This window comes from Bos mutus, chromosome 4, assembly GCF_027580195.1.
Source record: "Bos mutus isolate GX-2022 chromosome 4, NWIPB_WYAK_1.1, whole genome shotgun sequence".
Classification (NCBI taxonomy): domain Eukaryota; kingdom Metazoa; phylum Chordata; class Mammalia; order Artiodactyla; family Bovidae; genus Bos; species Bos mutus.
In genome coordinates, this window is record NC_091620.1 from 61,979,785 (window position 1) to 62,001,101 (window position 21,317).

The window sequence follows — 21,317 nt, forward strand, 5'->3', positions numbered from 1 at the left end:
CCCTCAGAACCTTCCTGGAATTCACGATGGCAAAATTATTTTCATAATAACACTACGATGCCATTTGCCTTCTTTGCTGTGTGGAAACTTGCACCGATAGTGAAAAAGCACTGATGGAGAAATCGCTGGTGCCTTATCACAAATCACGGCCAGGATATCAAACAGTATTAGTCATCTTTATACTCTTCACTGTCACATACTAGCAAGTTTTATAACAAATGTTTGTCTAAGAATGTCCCTGATGAAGCAATTAAAAAAAAACTTAATTATATTATATATAAACCCTTGACCCAAATTTTTTTTTATTCTGTATGATAAAATGGCAGTAAACAGAAAGCAATTGCTGCATACTGAACAGTAAGAGGCGTTTTAAGGAACAGTACACTTATGTGCGTGTGTGTGCTTTAACTGTCAACTGAACTAGCCATTTTTCATATAGCATCATTTTCACTTGAAGGAACAACTGCCTGACAGACTACAATTTTTCAGACTTGGGTTTTGGGCAGACATTTTTGGTAAAGAATCTGCCTGAAATGAGGGAGACCCAGGTTCGATCCCTGGGTTAGGAAGATCACCTGGACAAGGGCATGGCTACCTACTCCAGTATTCTTGCCTGGAGAATTCAATGGACAGAGGAGCCTAGTGGGCTACAGTCTGTGGGATTGCAAACAGCTGGACACAACTGAGTGATCAACAGAGAGGTAATACTGTTGCTTCAAGGAAAACAACTGAGAATATTCATTGTCAGTAATAACATTAAGGCTTTCAAGCAGAAGTTAGAAGTTTGAAAAATTTCTAATAGCCTCTGAGAGCGTTAACAGCTTCCCAGTGCTATATTTTCTGATTAGATTGGTGGTGATATTAAAAAATGGGATTTGTTTATGCTGTGTAATGAAGTGCATCAACATCTGGAAAATCTACAGAACTCAGTGAATGAATATTTTCTAAATGACCAATAAATGACATTACAGTATTATGCTTGGGTAAAGTAACTGTTCAAAGTACATGATAGATCAATGGATTTTAAAACCAGGTACAAAAAGTTCATTAAAATGTTTATGAATAATCCTTAAGAAAGTATCACTTGTTGAATTTCAGTGCAGAACTAAATAAGAATGTCCATGTCTTATGAAAATACTCCTGACTCACTTCTCCAATCAATGAAGTGGGCTAAAACCAAAACATAGAAAATGATGTAGATTTAGAATGGAGTTGAGTGACGGAGTGGAAAGAGAAGAAATTATCCAATTCTATCACATGATTCTTCAACAAGACTTGTGCACATTACAGTACATATTGCACCTCTCACACTTCAGTGTAATTTTGCTTCAAAAAAGAGCACTCAAAGATGATGTTCTGTCCTAAGGTTAACTAGACCCCTTTTGTCCAATTGTGGCAAGCATCCACCCTCCCTTATCCTCTAGTCCTGTGGTCTTTTGTCAGTGTTTGACAACTATAGAAGTATAAATGTCCAGTTCATTTAAGTTGGGTTGAAACAGTAGCATAACTCATACTACAGAAACTCCCACAAAATTTTAAACTTCAGTTGCAATTAGAGAGACTTTGCCTGAAATCACATCTCTTCTTTCCTTTCCCTGTCCTGCCCTTTCCCATTTATTACTTCCTAACTCTTCTCTCACTTTATTATTTGTAAATAAATCCTCAGTGTAGCATTCTAGAGAATTCTAGTGTGGATCCTAGTAGATTCTGGTGTAGATTCTAGTGTAGCTTCTAGAGAATCCAACATCAAACAGCTAGTTAAAAGCCATTTACTTATTTGATCAATGCTGCTCTTTGAATTCCTGGTATATGATAATCAACTTGATTACCACAGTAATAAAAAGGTTAGTGTACAACTTCATTTTCTATCAACATAATTCTAGCTAAATATAAAGTGAATGAATTAGGAAAGGAGAAAGTATAATTCTGCCAACAACAACAACAACAAAATTCTGGTTATGGTCTTTGGTTCATTTTTTTCACATGCAACATTTCTGAGTCCTCGACATTAAAACATTCTTTTAGAAAACAGGCTACAAGGAAAAGGAAATACTAGAACAGTCCTGTGATGGGACAGAAGGAATCGAAGTACATAGAACCATATGAGCAAAATGTAGGTCAAGATGATAATCAGTGAAGAGGAAATGACTGAAAACAATACCAATGTCCAGTGAGAAGTTGACTCCTGAACTGATTTCCCTAATGAAATGCGAAGGATCAGGATAAAAAGGAAGGTAATGGATAAGAAGGTGAATGAGCACCCAGAAAATACTGACATGGAAAAAAAGGCAGGGGAGGGACTGACCAGGGAGAGGTGAGGTGAGCAGGCAACATTCAAAGGTTCCAGACATCTCTCTGGCGCTGACAGCACAGAGAGCAGTACTCTAGACGGTACAGCCAGTTTCACAGTGTAAGTACCCACACTGCCATTTCCTTCTCGGCAGTATTCCATCTAGACCAATATGCATTTTCTCACACTCTTCTGCATTATTCCATTAACATGTGTTTTTATCCTCTTCCCTTTTATCTACATTTCAATTGCTCCCTAAATCATTACATAAAGAGACCACAAACTTCGACTCTGGGCAACACACAATTCCCTAAAAATCAATACGCAAAGAAGAAAGTGGGTAGGATATATTACACATTTTCCACCTATTCTGTTTTAGGCTTACCTTAAGAGCCAGTTTCTTTCTTTCTTTTTTTTTTTTTAAGCACCCAAGAGAAAACACACATCATAGAAACCTGTTCTGAACAAAACTGTTATCTACCAACAATTTCCTTTGCCAGTCTCAAAGGACAGTGGGAGAAAAGAGTTCCAGGCATGTATGTGTCTATAAAGTCAATATCTAAAGAGACAAAAACTGGGTAGAGACCTTCAATAAGACTGTTCTGATAACTGTGCTTAAGTCAGGAATACATCACTTTTAATACTTCAAGCATATAACACACATCTGATCATGACTATGCATGTTTGTCATCTTATATCTCTTTATGTTTCAGTTCAGTTCAGTCACTCAGTCGTGTCTGACTCTTTGTGACCCCCTGGACTGCAGCACGCCAGGCTTCCCTGTCCATCACCATCTCCCGAAGCTTACCCAAACTCATGTCCATCGAGTCGGTGCTGTCATCCAACCATCTCATCTTCTGTCGTCCCCTTCTCCTCCCACTTCAATCTTTCCCAGCATTGGTCTCTTCAAATGAGTCAGTTCTTCGCATCAGGTGGCCACAGTATTGGAACTTCAGCTTCAGCATCAGTCCTTCCAATGAATATTCAGGACTGATTTCCTTTAGGATTGATGGTTGGATCTCCTTGCAGTCCAAGGGATTCTCAGAGAGTCTTCTCCAGCACCACAGTTCAAAATCATCAATTCTTTGGCGCTCAGCTTTCTTTACAGTCCAACTCTCACATTCATATACAACTACTGGAAAAACCATAGGTTTGACTAGACAGACCTTGGTTGTCAAACTAATGTCTCTGCTTTTTAATATGCTGTCTAGGTTGGTCATAGCTTTTCTTCCAAGGAGCAAGCATCTTTTAATTTTATGGCTGCAATCTCCATCTTCAATGATTTTGGAGCCCTCAAAAATGAAGTCTGTCACTGTTTCCATTGTTTCCCCATCTATTTGCCATGAAGTGATGGGACCGGATGCCATGATCTTAGTTTTCTGAATGTTGAGTTTTAAGTCAACTTTTTCACTCTCCTCTTTCACTTTCATCAAGAGGCTCTTTAGTTCCTCTTCTTCGCTTTCTGCCATAAGGGTGGTGTCATCTGCATATCTGAGGTTATTGGTATTTCTCCCGGCAACCCAGTTTGTACTTTGTCCAGCCCAACATTTCAAATGATGTGTTCTGCATCTAAGTTAAATATGCAGGGTGACAATATACAGCCTGAACATACTCCTTTCCCAATTTGGAACCAGTCTACTGTTCCATGTCCAGATGTAACTGTTGCTTCTTGATCTGCATACAGATTTGTCAGGAGGCAGATAAGGTGGTCTGGTATTCCCATCTCTTTCAGAATTTTCCATAGTTTGTTGTGATCCACACAGTCAAAGAATTTAATGTAGTCAATAAAGGCTTTGGTATAGTCAAAAAAGCAGAAGTAGATGTTTTGCTGGAACTCTCTTGCTTTTTCTATGATTTTTATGCTTAAATGTTATCAATAAAGCACTCTTATAGGCAGAATTGTAGGACATATGAGAGAAAAAAAAAATCACATGGTAGGTAGCCCATTTTAAAATTAACCCAGATTATTATTTATAACAGTTCAAATGAAACAATAGTTTGGAATGATATTTGAAAATTTCCTTCTACTATTAATCTGTTTTATTAGTTGTTTTTGTTAGAGAGCCTAACATGACAAGCATAAAGTGATTTCTAAACCGCTTCTATGGAAACACAGCCCTAGGACACAGAAATCTCTCAGAAATAGCATCAGGATGGACTTTAGTTGGGCTAACCAAGAATCCTCTCATTAAGAGATGATCTGTTATTGAAATAGCTTCACCTTTGAACTTTATGTTTTTAAAGTTTCTTGAACACAAAATAATTCTCTTCTCCTGAATTTAAGACTAAGTACCAGCTGCATGATGCCAGCATATAAATAAAGTCACAGAACTAAAAAGCTGTCAAGGTGAGGACAGGAGCATTTGGGACATGTGCCAGGATACAGCATGGGTCTAGCATCAGAGTACATAATGCAGTTAGCTGCATTAATGTATTTCAATCAATTTGTATCATTATCATTAAAAAAAAAAAAATCAAACTCCACAAAAAGAACTTACCTTTTATGGTGAGGGAAAAAAAAAAAAAAGGCAAAAAGGTCTTGATCTAGAAATATCTTCGAAATGCCAGGCATCATGGAGCTCCAAGCACAAATATCAGGGTAGCTTCCTGATTGTGGGGACTAAAATGACCAAGACCAACACAGTCCCTCAGGTCATCTCTCAAGTATGTGTTGGAAGTGCAGAGGACTGGGGAACAAGTTGACGTTTACAGCTGTATTCATCCCCAGAAATGACCATATATTGGGCAAGTTCAGAAGTTTTGTATGAGACTTCTTAACTTGAGCAAAGACAGCATTCCTGCCACTAAGATTTTGTCCAAAATGCATAAACATTTTCTATTTATTTACAAAAGGAAGACTACAATTAAATATAGCCTCTGCTCTTACTGAAATCAATTTTTAAAAAGAAATTTAACAAAGGACCTCAGCCATTTTAGGAAAGAGGCATTTTATTATATTGTAAAAAATAACAATAAATATATGGAAGGCAAAAGGTAAAATAGTTTATGCCTTTCATAAATGACCAAGACATAAGAGTATGCATTAACGTACAGCACAGGTAAATCAACGAGCACTAGCAATACTGGCTTTTCTTTTAATGACCTATTATTAATATAACCTGTGGGCTTCCCCACTGGCTCAGACAGAAAAGAACCCACCTGCCAATGCAGGAGACCTAAGAGAAGTGGGTTCAATACCTGGGTTGGGAAGATCCCATGGAGAAGGAAATGGCAACCCATTCCACTATTCTTGCCTTGCAAATTCCATGGACAGAGGAGCTGGCAGGCTACAGTCTATGGGGTCACAGAGAGTCAGGTATTACTGAGCACATACACACACACAACATCGCACAAAGCCCTGATGTGTCATATATCTGAAATACTAACAATTTACCAACACACCAACAGTGCTTCAGTTCTTCTACTTAATCACATTTATCACAAAAAAAATTTCTCTCCAAACTGATGACAGATATACTTCAATGGAAACAAAATCAATTCTTAATAATTACATGTTTAATTCCTTTAAAAGTGATTGATTTAAACAGTCCTCAACTTGTTTCCAAGGAAATACTGAAACATTATTTTGTAAAAATCCTTTCCCTTTTTATATTGTAGAAGACAGTTGACTTACAATATTATTCATTTTATATCTATTTATCTTATACCTAGTAGTTTGTATTCGAAATACTGAAATTATTAAAAGCATGTTATCTATGGGTTAGGATAGTGATACATATGTACCAATTATGATTTAATCAGCTCTGGGTATGAAAATTATCATCAGGTGATCAAGAAAACTACTTTTTCTTAAGAGTTGAAATCCTCCCTCCCTTCTTATAGAGAAGATTCTGCAGAACAAGGTACACATATTCCAAATGCTCCCACACCACTTCCCCATTCCCCTCCCAGCCATATTCCATCTTTCTAGGTTAATATGTGTCATTTAAGTGCCTAACTTATCATGGAGAATGACCTCAACAAGGGATAAAATTAGATTTAGTGAGGAATTTTCAATGTGTTTGACTAAAAGCGACAAAGAATTATTGTATATATTAAACACTCCATGCCATTAGGGTGTACTAGGCTTTTGCATTTTAAAGACAAACGTTTGATAAGGTTCAATTAGACCTATTTTTTCATTTACTATGTCTAAATGAGAAGGAAATGCTACATTGGAAAAATGCTCAGAAAAAGCCCAAGTGTACAGAACTGAAGATTATGCATGCTTTGGTAGAAATCTCTGTGTTACACTTTTTCTAGATGTAATTTCAAGAAGCACCCTAGACAGTGTGGGTTGGGCTAGCATATAGTTTATTTTGACTTCTATGGAACAACAGGGATTTTCATGTTTCAATAAATTTCTAACCATAACCACAAACGATATCTTTGGACTTCACCAAATAGAAAGCAAAAAAAAAAAAAGCTAAATGGGGCACCAAGACCTTTATTTACAATGGCAAAGAAAAGAGAAAGGAGTGCTGAAGGCATCTGTTTTGATGATGAAAATGGAGTAGTACCTGGTGCTCAGTAATCCTCATCAATGAATCATTCTACAACCAATTTAATATACATGAAGGATACTTTCCTGTTTGTAAATAATTCACTTCTTCACTTTACAAGCATCTACTGAGGTCTGATATGAACTTAAACATTAGCAAGTTCCTCTATACTCTAAACCACACAGGGATTTGAGGAATAAAGAGAATGAAAAAAAAAAAAATTCAGAAGGAAGGTCAATAAGATGAAGTACTTATTTTAAAAGCAGTTTTGATAATACTGTTAATATATTCATAAAAGTGTTGTATAATTTCAAGAAACCTTAAACTTCTTGTTTATCTTCAAAGAAAATGGATATGGGACAATGCTAGCTCTGTTTCATAGAAAACTTCAGGCTGAAGTAGTGTTACATATACCCATTGATTTCCACACATTTTTTTCACCAAATACTCAGATGCCAAGCTCTGGGTTGAGACCTGAAGATACTATAATGCTATATCATATCTCTTTCTCAGTTCAGTTAATGGTTAAGAGAAAGACAGACAAATAGTAATAAAACAAGTTACTAAGTATGCAATTACAAAATAAGGTATGATCCAAAGAAAAGAAATGCAGAGCTAGCAATATCTGTAACAAATTACACGAACCTGGGCTTGGGGTAACTGAAGATAGGGGACAAAGAAGGCTTTATTTAAAGAAATGCTTGGGTTGAGAGTAAAGAATGGCTGGACCTCAACAGAAAGCAGGTGAGATCTGACAAAAGCAACAAAATGCACAGAATCCCTATCATGGGCAGGGATTGGGAGAAGGAAAAAAGAAGAGGTCACCAAGGAGCAAAAATAAACAATGAAAATGGAATATCAACAGTCAAGTAAGCAGAGGAACCTGAAAAAAAGACTTTTACCCCAGGTTACATAGGAACCAACTCTTGAGGACACCTTCAGTGGTCATACAAGCAGACCCAGTAACAAGACAGTTTTAGTGTACTCTGGTAAGGGAAATCTCTAAGGAAAATCAATCTCTCACTCTGATCATACTATTTTTTTTTTAAGCAAAAGTATATAAAAAGAGAACCTTCAGAATAGTGTCTACATCTCAGCAGGCAGACATAATGATAATAAAGATAGTGAAGAGGCACCCACAGGGAGATGTAGTGATTTTTCATTTGGAGCGCAGATTCATATTTGTTCAGTTTATTTGTTTTCTTTTTCTTTTGTTTGCTTGTTTTACAGAATACAGGGGTTTTGCATGCATTATTTTATTTAAAATGGTACGTGAAAATGGGAGGCAAGGGTGGAGAGGAGGCAGGTAACAGACCTTGTGGGGACATTTAGGCAACATTAATAACTACGGTCTCCATCTTAAAATCAATGAAGATAATGAGGGCTATTCACATGGGAGTAAAATTGAATTTTCAAAAGATCACTTTGGATGAAGTGGGGCAGAAGGTTATATGAAGCTGAGTAGATGCAGAGACCCTGGTTAATCAACGCTTGTAGTCTTCCAGGACTCAGATGCTGTCACAGGAAATGGACGGCAGTGGATGAACATAAGACCAATAGGACTCTGTGGTAGAAGCAACATGAGGAATGAGGTAGCAAAAGGTTTCAAGGATAAGTTTGAGACATGGCTCTTATACAACTGGATGTGTTGTGGCTGTTCTTCACTAAGTAAACACTGGCAGAGAAGCTGGTTCAGTCTAGAGCATGCTGAGTCTGAGGTGCCCTTGAGATAGACAAGTGGAGATGTCAGACAGATAATTAAATGAAGCCTGGAGTTCAGATAAGAAATCTGGCATAGCAATTAGATAGAATAGCAGAGTGGCAAAAATGCCATTTTTACGATAATATGTCTAGCGTAAAACAGTACTTAAGAAATAAGAATTAAGAAAAAGTTATGAAATATGTATATATTCTAGAGATCTTAAGTTCAATTCATAATAATACTCTATTGCATTTGTTATTCCTTTGGTTTTAAAGCAGTGTTAATTAAGATACAAGACATTAAACATTAATTAGCAAATGTATTCTCCTTCACCAGTTTATCAGATTAGTCACCTAGTAATATACTGGAGTTTGGAAGGAATAAAGTGAAAGTGAAAGTTGCTCAGTCGTGTCCGACTCTTTGCGAACCCATGGACCGTACAGTTTATGGAATTCTCCAGGCCAGAATACTGGAGTGGGTAGCTATTCCCTTCTCCAGGGGATGTTCCCAACCCAGGGGTTGAACCAGATCTCCCGCAATTCAGCATTTCAGATGGATTCTTTACCAGCTGAGCCACAAGAGAAGTCCTTGGAAGGAATAAACAAAATACTGAATATATTTAAATTTAAAAATTTAAACCCAAGCAACAAAGAATTTCAAGTAACCTTGAGGGACAAAAACATTCATTCTCAAGACCACACTTGGGACCACAAAGCAGAACTTAAGAGGAGTTAGTTTAACAAATGAATGCAACTGGAATCTTTTATAATAATAATAAATATCACAAAAAGGCAGTTAATAATTTGGGGTAATGACATACAAAACACAATAAACAAGTTACAATATACACTCACTTCCAGAAGCTCTTTGATTAAAATATTTAGTTTACTCTGTTCAAGGATCACACTATCCCTGAAAGAATCACATTTACGCACACCTACAAAGGCAGAGGTTAATGTGTCTTTTGTTCTTTTGTTTTACTTTAGCAGTTTAAAACAGTAATTTGGAAGAAGACTTTGGGTTTTCATTTTGCAATATGCTACTTCTGATGCTGCTAAGTCGCTTCAGTCGTGTCCGACTCTGTGCGACCCCATAGACGGCAGCCCATCAGGCTCCCCGGTCCCTGGGATTCTCCAGGCAAGAACACTGGAATGGTTGCCATTTCCTTCTCCAATGCATGAGAGTGAAAAGTAAAAGTAAAGTCGCTCAGTCGTATCCAACTCTTCGCAACCCCATGGACTGCAGCCCACCAGGCTCCTCCATCCATAGGATTTTCCAGGCAAGAGTACTGGAGTGGGGTGCCATCGCCTTCTTCGTTTGCAATATGATAACTCAATAAATCAAAAGTGGAAATTATCTCCACCCTGCCTTTATGACGATAATATGGTAGGTAAATAAAAATTTTAATATCTTCCTAAACACTTTAGTAAATAATATAAGAAATATCTTTTTAAAAGAAAAGCAGCTAAATAAGCAGTGTATGTGTATACATACACAAAAAAAGCAAAAATACTTATAAAACAAAACCAAAAATTGTTCACAACTCTTACAACAATAAAAGTACTTGGTCTATCTTTCCAAGTATTTAAAAACTGATAACTAACCTAATACTAACCTGTCTCCATTTTTCAAATGGTTAAGGTAAATTATTCTGATGTTTAAAAGTGAAAGTGTTAGTCGCTCAGTCATGTCTGACTCTTGCAACCCCATGGACTGTAGCCCAGCAGGCTCCTCTGTCCATAGGATTCTCCAGATAAGAATACTGGAGTGGGTTGCCATGCCTCCTCCAGAGGAACTTACAGATCCAGGGATCCGACTGGGGTCTCTTATGACTAACCTGAAATGGCAAACCTACACTAGCACCTTCTGGGAAGCCCAAGCTTTTTTAAGCTTTTCTGCATAAAAGCTTAGTAAACTTCATACTTACAGATGAAAATCAAATGGCAAAGCTTATATTTTGTAAATTTAACCTTTACTCTTAACTGTCACGTAGGTCTTTGGTTCTTCCAAAAAGTCCAGTTCTTTTCCTCCTTAGGGTACAGTTTAGTTCAGTTCAGTTACTCAGTCATGTTCGACTCTTTGCAACTCCATGGACTGCAGCATGCCAGGCCTCCCTGTCCATCACCAACTCCCAGAATTTACTCAAACCGATGTCCATTGAGTCAGTGATGCTATCCAACCATCTCATCCTCTGTCGTCCCCTTCTCCTCCTGCCCCCAATCCCTCCCAGCATCAGGGTCTTTTCCAATGAGTCAGCTCTTCCCATGAAGTGGCCAAAGTATTGGAGTTTCAGCTTCAACATCAGTCTTTCCAATGAACGCCCAGGACTGATCTCCTTTAGGATGGACTGGTTGGATCTCCTTGCAGTCCAAGGGACTCTCAAGAGTCTTCTCCAACACCACAGTTTCAAAGCATCAATCCTTTGGCGCTCAGCTTTCTTTATAGTCCAACTCTCACACCCATACATACCTTAGGATACAGTGCTCCACAGTATCAGCTGCAGATTGCTTCTAGAATCTTCATGGTTAATAAAATCTGCAAATCTCAAGTCCAGTACCTGTATATAAAATGACAGTACAGTAGTCCTTCCTTATCTCCAGATATAAAAATCTGTGAATACAGGCGGCTAACTGAATTTACATAGGCTTTCTTCTAAATCTCTATGAAGCTAAATAACTCTTAAGCATCCATCAGGTCTCTGCTCAGTTTTCTTAATATTCCCCATGTAGGGGAATATTAAGCAAGCCCTCCCTGCTTGCTGCCTCTCTCGTCGTGAACTGTTCTTTTCTTCACGCCAGTTGTCATCTTTCCCGGAGTAGGAAATGTCAGCCTACTCCAGTATTCTTGCCTGGACAATCCCATGGACAGAGGAGCCTCACTGGCTGCAGTCCACGGGTCACAAAGAGTTGGACATGACTGAACATGCATGCATGTAAAAACTGTCACTTACTGTGCTTCTTTGTTTAATCTGGCTTCCCTAACACAATATAAGAGTCATAAGGGAAATATTCACGTCAATTTTATGTTTCAAGAGCAACACATATTTTAGGGGCTTAGTAAATATTTATTAAGTGAAAACAAATGAATCAAAGATGACTGAGTAGATGAGTAAAATAAAGTCAGAGAACCACAAATAAATATGCATTACAATGTTCATTTAAAAGTTATTTAAGTGGAGACACTTTGAAAATAAGTGAGATACTTCTCTGAGAATTTCTCACTCAGTATCATAGGATACAACTGTCAAGCATGGTGATTTTTCAATAGGGAATACTGCCAGATTTCAGAGTGCCCTCTAGGAAGTCAATTTGAATTTTAAAACAATTCAAAATGGAAAACAGGGAGAAAAACTAAAAAAAATAAAATCCTCGACTAAACAAAATCATTTCCTCACTCCTGAAAATTTAATATCACACACGATACAAAATAAATAATAAATGTGAAATGAACGAATAAATGCCTAATATTCCTACAACTGTTCTCACAGTTTTAAGTGTAGACAGAAAAAAAGTGAATTTATATACAACACTTCAATATTCTTACAAAATTTAGAGAAAAGTTAGGATATAGAATTTTTGCCAGCATATTTGTTTCTGTGGACCCGGAAAGAATTTAGAATGTCAGGAACAAAGTATCTTCAAATTGAAGGATTCACAAACACCAATAAAAATAACTTACAAATCTCACAGAAATGCATACATTCTTTCCTAGTTAATTCACCATACTGGCTCATTTGGGGGGCTTTAAAAAAAGAAGAGAAAAATCACTTAGCTATATATGAACTCAGGAGCTGTCACCTGGGGAGACCTCAGCTCAGGGGAAAGTAATACCAGCATAGCAGAAACAGACTGGAAAGGCAGGTTCTCAGGTAACCCCAGCATTTCTCTGAAATGCTCAATTTCCAAAAACCAATGAATTTTTAAACATAATTTTAAACTTTTTATTTTATATTGAAATATAGCCAATTAACAATATTGTTATAGTCTCAGGTGGAGAGCAAAGGGACTTAGCCATACAGATACATGTATGCATTCTCCTCTGAACTCTTCTGCCATCCAGGCTGCCACATAACACTGAACAGAGTTCCTTGTGCTATTAGTAGGTCTTTGTTGATTATCCATTTTAAATATTGTTGTTCACTTGCTAAGTCGTGACACCATGGACTGTAGCCCATCAGACTCCACTGCCCATGGAATTTCCCAGGCAAGAATATTGGAGTGAAATGCCATTTTCTTCTCCAGGGGATATTCCTGACCCAGGGATCATCAAACGTGTGTCTCCTGCTTGGCAGGCAGGTATTTTACCACTGAGCCACCTGAGGAAGCAATTTTAAATACAGCAGTTTGGTTTTTTTTTCCCCCCAAACCAACAAATTTCTTTTTTCCTTCCTTTCTTTTTCTTCTTCTTTCATGATTTATTAATACTACATATCAGTCTTATATATAGCAAACACTCAATAATTAATATAAAAGCCAGGGAGATTGGAGAGGCATGAAGGTATCACATTCTTTTTTGCAGAGACAGATAAGACAGGGCAGCACTGAGTCCAGGGTCAGTCTAGACACAGAATTCTAGCAGTTGCCTGTCTTTTCAGCCCCCACCCCATATAACCTAAAAGAAGGGTTTGACTGATAAGGATCTCTTAAAAGGTAAAATATTTCTGTGAGAAAATGATAAAAGCTAAACAGAGAGTTGAATCAATATAGACATGTTATGGAGGAAAAAAAAATTTTCTTTTTGGTAATTTGTAATAGTGTATGGTGCGTCAAAAAATCAAGGGCTTGCGATCAGATGGACCTAGTGTGAGTGCAAATCGTGCCACATATGAGCTGAATGACCGTGATTAAGTTCCGTATATTCTCTGAATCTTAATTTTCACAACTGTAAAAATAAGAGCAACAACTATCTTTCAGAATTATTCTGAAAATTAAGTTGGAATGTGTGCAAAGTACTTGCTGTAACTGCAGTTGTTGTAGCTTCCATTATTAGAGTGGAGGAGGAGTAGAGAAGATCAGGATGCACCCCCTCCCGATCGAGCTGAAGAAGATGAATCAGCCTTGTCACTAAGCCCAAAGTAGCAGCGGCCCTTCCAGTGCCTCCGCCTTAGAACATCTTTCTCATATGAAAATCTGGACTCATTCCAGGTCTCTGCCAATTGGAACGACAATGACTGGCTCAAATCTCCATTACAATCAACACTATTCTATAACCAGTTTGCTATTCAAGCTACAGCTGTGAGTAAATACTACCTGCTGTCCTGAAACCACCTCCCTCACTTATTTGCCTTACGCAAATAGACTTTATTGTGAATAGCTTTCAGTATGATCAGATCTCAAAGCCAACATTCAGTATCCTAGACCCTACTTTCCACATGACCTAATTTATGCAAATGAGACACTGTACCACTTTCCGCCATTAATTTTCACATACTTTTAATACAATTTGAATCTAAGGTTCTGACATTTAATGACAAGACAAAGACAAGTCATGCAAGAATTACAAACAACTTCTTTGTGGAATCCACCATATTTATCAAAATCTGGAAAATAAAAATAACTCTCTCTTAAGGTGAGGTTTCTAAAATTAGGTCTAGGTGACTGTAACTGAGAACAGACAACTTATGATGCATCTTGTCAACCCAGGAAGACCAACTCTTTTCGTACTCTTTCCCTCTGATGACCCTCTCTGAAATTCAGAAAACTTAATCTCCCACATTTTCAACTGCTTATTTTTTACTGCCAAGTCCCATCAATTTGGCAAGTAGATGAGAGCAGTAATCACTGGAGAAAATGTAGGAGAAAAAAAATGAGCCAAATCATCTGATTTTGTTTCAATAGTCTATTTAATCTGCACAATGAGTCAGCCCACGTGTTCCTACTAAAGGTAATTATGAGTATTTTGTAATTTTTGCTAAAAAAAAAAAAAAAAAAGCTCTTGTCTATAATAAAGCACGCTGTATCTTGTGTCCTTAAGGAAGAGGGATAGAAATAGTTGCTAAGGTAATAGTCTGGGATTAGCATCTTATTTTCATAATAATGAATGTTTTGACTTCAACAATGAATAGGTTTCCTTATTAGTACAATCAAAATTCAATTTGAATAAAGCTTTGGTAGTGGCTTTTAAGGAAACAAAGTACATCGATAATATAGAATGTTTCCTTAAGAATACAGAGTTACTGCTGTTTCCTTTTCTTCTAGTCAAAAATCAATGTCACACTATGCCATAATGAATGGCTGCTTGCCAGCTGCACTTAACTGACTGAAACTCATCATTCCTTTAAAATCTATTCTCCTAGCAAGAGTAATTTAATAACCTGACTTGAGTTTGTGATTTGATTCAGACGTAGCATCTAACCATGGTTTGGAAAACATTAAACACATAGGGGAAAAGGCTGTCTTGATTAGTATTACAGATGTTTACAACATAGCCAATTTTTAAAGGAAGGACAGGAACTACAGCCAATTATTAGTACAGATTCACACCTGTTGTCTGTCATGCTTCAAACTCCTAGGTGTGAGATTTAGTCAAGGCAAATGGAAATGAAGAAGGACCAGCTGCAAAACCTGATTTTGTTCTCAAACAGTAATTAAAAGGAAAAACTGCACAATGTGTCGTCTATATGACAATCCCATTATTTCATGTCAGGAATAGTTCCATTTTTTTTTTTTTTTAACAGATTTATGTTGCTGTCAAGTCTGTTATAAAGGCTAGTACTCATAGGTCTAAGCTATGGACCTAATTTATAGTATTGGTAGTCACTCCAATTAGCTTTGCTAAATTTCTCTTTCAAGCATGTTAGTCTGATGTCAGAAAAATTAAACATCATCACCTACCCCAATCCCCACTCCTAAATCTCTGCCACAGTGAACTATGTATTAGATATAAGACCTACTCAGACCTTAGGTCTTATAAATACTTAATGCTTTTAAAATGTAAACCATCAAGCACCGAAAACACACGTGGTAAAACTAATCCCTGAGCACATCTGGGGCAAGTCAATCCTACAGTTTTATCCACACACTCTTGCTCGAAACCCCTTAATATAACAATACCTTATGTTTTTATGTTTGAATTATACAGACATTTAATATTTGCATCTTATTTTCTAAGATAATGATATACGCTTTTAAATATGACCAATAAGAGTATATTCATCTGAAATATCTGTAAATATACTCTAAGTTACCATGGGTATGCCTCACTTGTGGAAAATAATTCCAATGTATAAGTAAATCTTTGCAAAAAAAAAAAAAAGATCACCTTAAACACACTCATCATTGTTTTGTATCATGTATCAAATAGAAAATACGATCAGCTTCATCAAAACTTTATCTCTACAGAAGACAGTAAGTTGAATGCAAAGATGAAATATGCAAGCTTTGGAGCTAGACAAACACAGATGTAAATTCTGTGTCTACAACTTACTAGCTGTGTGATTTGAGGGTAAGTCATTTAACAGTTCTAAATGTTAAATTTCTCATCTGAAAGAAAGGAGATGATATTTGCTTCAAGTTAAATAACACATGTAAAGCATCAAGCATGAATAAAACAATTAAAAATATTAATGCCAATTAATGCCATTATCTGACTTACAAGAAATGATTGTTACTGACAGAGTATAACTGACCACAGCATTTATGAATCAAAAAAGCAAAGTGTTACTTATTATGGCATTTATAGTTAAGGACCAATGTCTAGTCAAATGAATACTGTTTTTCACTTTTAATATCTTCATACAAAAGTACAAATTACATTTATACACACACATATAAATATGTTTATGCATACACATACATATATACGTATATATACATCTTTTCCACCAAGGAGGAAACCACTAGATTTTCTATGTCTCCAGATGATTTCTAGCATCAAATAACTTGAAACAAAATAAATGGACAAAAAAAAATTTTACAGTCAATGAAAATAGGTATTCACAATTATTGTTTAGGTATTTGAAGCCTGCAGGGAAAACAAATTTGTGAAATTTTAAAATGTCCTAACATTCTATTTGGAAAATATGATCCCCCTGACTCTACTATGAAAAATGCCCTTAATCAATCTGTGAAACAGATTTCTTTCCAGATAATGAAGAAGTGTTTACTGAGAGGGTTGTGCATTGTAGAACTATTTTGTTTTGAAGTGAAGGCTAAATTAAAAAGGATAATTGAGAAAATAGAATATTTGTTTCCCTTACCATAAATTATTGCTGAATATACTTTAGGGAAAGAGACAGCAAAAGAGAGCAGGATGAGGACGGGCATGTGCTGCTCAGCTATCACTCAGACTAGCAATAAATCAATCTCTTTGGGATGCTGATTTTAACACATGGCTAAAATATATCAGCAAAGAAAGAATCCAATCTCTTCCAAGATTATTTATGACAAAGCACCCCTAACTGAAGTCCAATTTGTTTGTGGAACTGCAGTCATTCTGATTCAACTAAACAATAAATGAAGCTGCCTTTCACAGTTCCAACTCTGGAGCATAAAAGAAAACAAAAGAGAAATGCATGATGACAATATTTCACAATCCGGGGACCCAGATAAAGGACCAGTGGGGAAAGCAGTTACTGAAGCAGTGGGAAAAAATCTAACAGGACTCAAAGAACAATTCATTAACCTAAACCACCCGTGTTCTTTGTGTATCACTGAGTGAGTCACTCGTGTCATGCAAATAAGCTAGCTGGGGGCTTTTCATTTTTTTTTAATTGCTCTTCCTTCTGAAGGCCTCCTGCATCACCAAATTGCCAGACATGTCAGATGACCACTCTAAATGTTCTTTCAGCTCAACCAAAGACAAGAGCACAGCTAGACCATGACTACTAGATAGAAGAATAGCAAATACGAGCAGTTAAGAACAGAGATAGGTTAGAATTTCTCCAAAAAGCAAACAGAAATAATGTGCATGTTCCTCAGCTAATTAAGTTTGGACTCTGACATACTGTTATCTTCCACAATGACTCAATTATTTAGAAACAACCCATCATCCTGTTTTCTATAATCATTTCTTATTTTGTTAAATTTAGTAAGGTGTATTTTACTAGGGAAGAAAAAGAAGACCATATGATATTTTTTGTCCTATAACAAATCTCTTTTTGTGCACTTTTCCTTGTGACTCAAGTGTCTAAAAGTGAAAAAGAGTGTTACCAAAAAAAAAACCCAAAAAACCTGCCATATTCTTTTTACCTCAAGTACATAGCAGTTTGCTTCAGAAAAACAGCATTTTTTAAACGACGTCACATTGTTTACTTGCCATTCAATCATTCTAGAAATATTTATTCTTTTATTATGAAATATATATTTATTAATATGCTGAATTACGAAATACTTAACATGCTGTAAGTGTTCACCATCACTAGTAATCCTCAATCTAAACCTCTTACAGAATTAAAACCTGTAACATAACTGAAGCACCCTGTCAGGAGTGTACTCTGCACTAGCAAATTTCCAAGCTGTCAAGGTTGATATTCTTGCATTCAGTAGTTATTTCAACAGTTCTTAAAGTCCTCAGTGTATTGGGCTACAATTCTATATGACAGGGAGCTTGTATCTATTACAGAATTAAAACTTTCAATGTTAGAGAAGTAAAAACTCAACTCCATACATCTGCTTCTTATTAAAAATTGACAACCTGCTTCTAAAGATAAAAAACCATCTAAGAGGATAGTACTATTTCTATTGAACTTCCATCTTCCATATAAAAACATAATGCCACTCTATCAACTGCTTTCTTCGTGAGTTGTGTTCCCTAAAACAAGCTCTGTTCCAAAGGCCCACCTAGTACACTCTCTCCTAAAAAACATCTCATATCTGTAAAAAGCTGTCACAAGAACAGAAAAGAGAAACAGAATTTGCTTTAACAAAAGGAGAGGAGAGCCTATCTCAGGATCTCACAAACCGTCACTTCTTAAAGTAGGTCATTCAAGAGTATGAAGAATGATCTTCCTTTCTATTCCACACTCACATACAGGATTCTCTCTATCAGGAATGAGTTCAACTGAAGCAATGGTTTATTCATCTGGTGGTAGGAATCATTACATATCATGCAACAGGTAGGCATCATCAACCAACAAAGCAAATGAAGTCAAAGAGTGTGCAGGTCTGTGCATGTGTGCACCGTGTTTATGAGTGTTTATGGGCTATTAGAAATATGCCAGTGAAAAAATTCTCAGTCAAGGATAAACTCAGATTTGACAAACAGATTACAGAGATATGAAGTAGTATGACTGATGAGCAAGCATCCTAAATGTTGTCACAGGGGTATTTTAAATGGTTGTCACACAATTTGAGAAGATAAAAGTTAGTGGACCTTGCCATTGGAAAAGGGAAAGGGGGTAGGGAATAATTTGGGATGTAAGGCAGGAGAGAATAAGACTGACCAGCCTCTGAAGAATCATATGAGGCTCCAATGTTGCATTAGGCTTGAAGCCAACGCTAAATTGGACATTTTAAGCATTTAAATTAAAATCCTATTTTTAAGAATCCATGAAGTATCTATATAAGATTAGTAACACTGGCACAATATGCAGATAATTATTCAGAGATATCTTTTGATATTGTTTCTGATTCATGATGTTTTTTAAGTCTTAAGCATTAGAAAATGGTGTTTTCTATTGAGCATTATTCTAAAATCTTAGTCTTGCTGAAAATATGTTTAAAAAGTTACTAGTTTCCAAGATTGACAATGTCATTATTTACAAGAATGAATATTTAGAATTTGTATAAAAATGTTTTTTTAAAAGTAAAAATATGGTAAGCATCAAAACCTTGCAAAGCTTTTACTACTATCACCTATGCTTCCTCTAATTTATACAAATAATTTCAACTTTAAGTAGAAAATATGGTAAGAAAGAGAATATGGAAGATAAAAGACATTATAATCCAATAAAATTCTTTGCAATAAAAGGTCTTGCCTAGAGTATTTACGGGAAGCAAGGAAGGGGCTTAAGGGGAGGAGAAGGGGGTATGTGGTAGGGCATGGTTGGGGGAGATCTGTCACTTCTTCACTAAATGAAACATTTCCCCAAACATAAACTACCTAAAGTTCAAAGATATGAGGGAATTATGACACATAAATGACACCAGAAAAACTTCAGAATCATTTATTTAATGAATATTCACCTGCAGAGAGTTGATGTAAAGGGAAACAAAGATGGTAGCTGCCGGATCTTAAAGTGCCCTCAGCCAGGCATGGCGAGCAAGCTAAGAGGGAGATGAGGAAGGCTGTCCATGGAGGAGAAGGACAATGTGAAGCCAGATAAACGAGGGTGGGAGAGTGCTCCAGACAGGAGAACATGCAAGGCTCAGAGGTAAGAAGTCAGATGTGATTCTGTTTGGCTGTGGGGACTGCCAGAAAATAAAGCCCTTTAGAGAAAGGCAAGGCCAAGGTCATGGCAAGCAACATCAATGATATATGGATGGAATCCCTCCAAGAGCTTTTGTCAGGGTGATCTAAAGATTGTGTTTCAGCAAAATCATACAAACTAACTGGGTCAAATTTACCAAGAATCACAAAGTCTGTATCAATTTGTATTAAAGCTCTCAAAACCTGCTACATCCAACTTTATCTAAAAGCTCACAAAAATCAAATGCTTTCAAAAAGCCAGGCAAGTAATATCAATATAAGCAAGTGAACAGGCCCAAAGGGGCCCGTAGTGAACTCAGAAGGTCTATGATAACTCAGCCTCCCAAACCACTACCTGACAGAGTTTTAGGTGCAGCATGCCCTGACTTAACATTTATTTAAAGAAAACCAGAAATCAAGATTCACAGGCAAAATACATTAATTTTTAATGGCAACTAAATAAATGTTTCTCAAAACGTTAAAGTACCATACAAAAATATTTTCAGAAATTATCTAACTCCACAGATTGCAAGACTGTTTAGAAGAAATTTATTAAGACACAGAGTACAGGTAACAAGTTATCTCAGATTTGAGCTAACATATTTCCCCAAATAGCTTCATTGGAAGAAATTTCTGAGTGATAAAAATTTGCTTTGGTGGCTATTAATGGTAGAGAAAAGTAAGGCAACCTGTTGTGTTCTCATTTGGGCAGAAATCTGCCTTAGTTTGGTTTGAATTTTCTCATCTCAAAGTTGATGGTCCTATGTATTCCTGAATGATCTTAAAAGCCTTTGAATATATGCAAATCTGCAAAGAGGAAAGCTTACAAATACAGACCGTAGCCAATATGCAACATTTTTTAAATTCACCTATCAATCTCTGATCTGGTAAACAGAAATGAACACAGGATCCTATTTCATGGATGAAAAACTCCTCTGAAATAGGACATTTCACTCCCTAGTACTGTACTCACAGTACTATTTTAATCCTCCCAATGGACTGCCAGCATACCTAATACTAGTTTATAGTATAATTGACGAGCTCAAAGTATTAACATTTTATATACCAAAAAAAAAAAAAGATCAAGTTACTTACAAATGCTTATCTAGTCTGTAAATTTTGTTTCTAGAAAACAACCTTCAGTTCTTATCAATGCGGATTTCACATACCAAGCTTATACACAACTCTCCAATGAAATTCGAGTAATACGATGCCAAAAATTTTAATGATCCCATACTCAGATATAATCACTTTCTATTTTTAATCTATGTGCTTGTGTGCTATGTCACTTCAGTCGTGTCCAACTCTTTGCAATTCTATGGATGTGGAGCCTGGTAGGCTCCTCTGTCCATGGGATTCTCCAGACAAGAGTACTGGAGGGGGTTGCCATGCTCTTCTCCAGGGGATCTTCCCAAACCAGGGAATGAACCCACGTCTCTTAAGTCTCCTTCACTGGCAGATTGGGTTCTTTACCACT

The 21,317-nt window shown here is 36.6% G+C and overlaps 1 protein-coding gene across 3 annotated transcripts in view; it reads right to left on the bottom strand.

The window, feature by feature from the left end:
• The window catches only part of IMMP2L (inner mitochondrial membrane peptidase subunit 2), a 949,675-nt gene that overhangs the window by 604,236 nt on the left and 324,122 nt on the right, over positions 1-21,317 (bottom strand). The window contains exon 5 of one of the 3 annotated variants that reach the window (XM_070369550.1): positions 11,024-11,051. The exons of the other annotated variants lie outside the window; for them this stretch is intronic. Within the exon in view, the coding sequence (XP_070225651.1) occupies positions 11,039-11,051 (13 nt within the window). The 3' untranslated portion in view covers positions 11,024-11,038. Of the gene's footprint in view, positions 1-11,023; positions 11,052-21,317 lie in introns of those variants that run through there. 3 annotated transcript variants of the gene reach the window in all.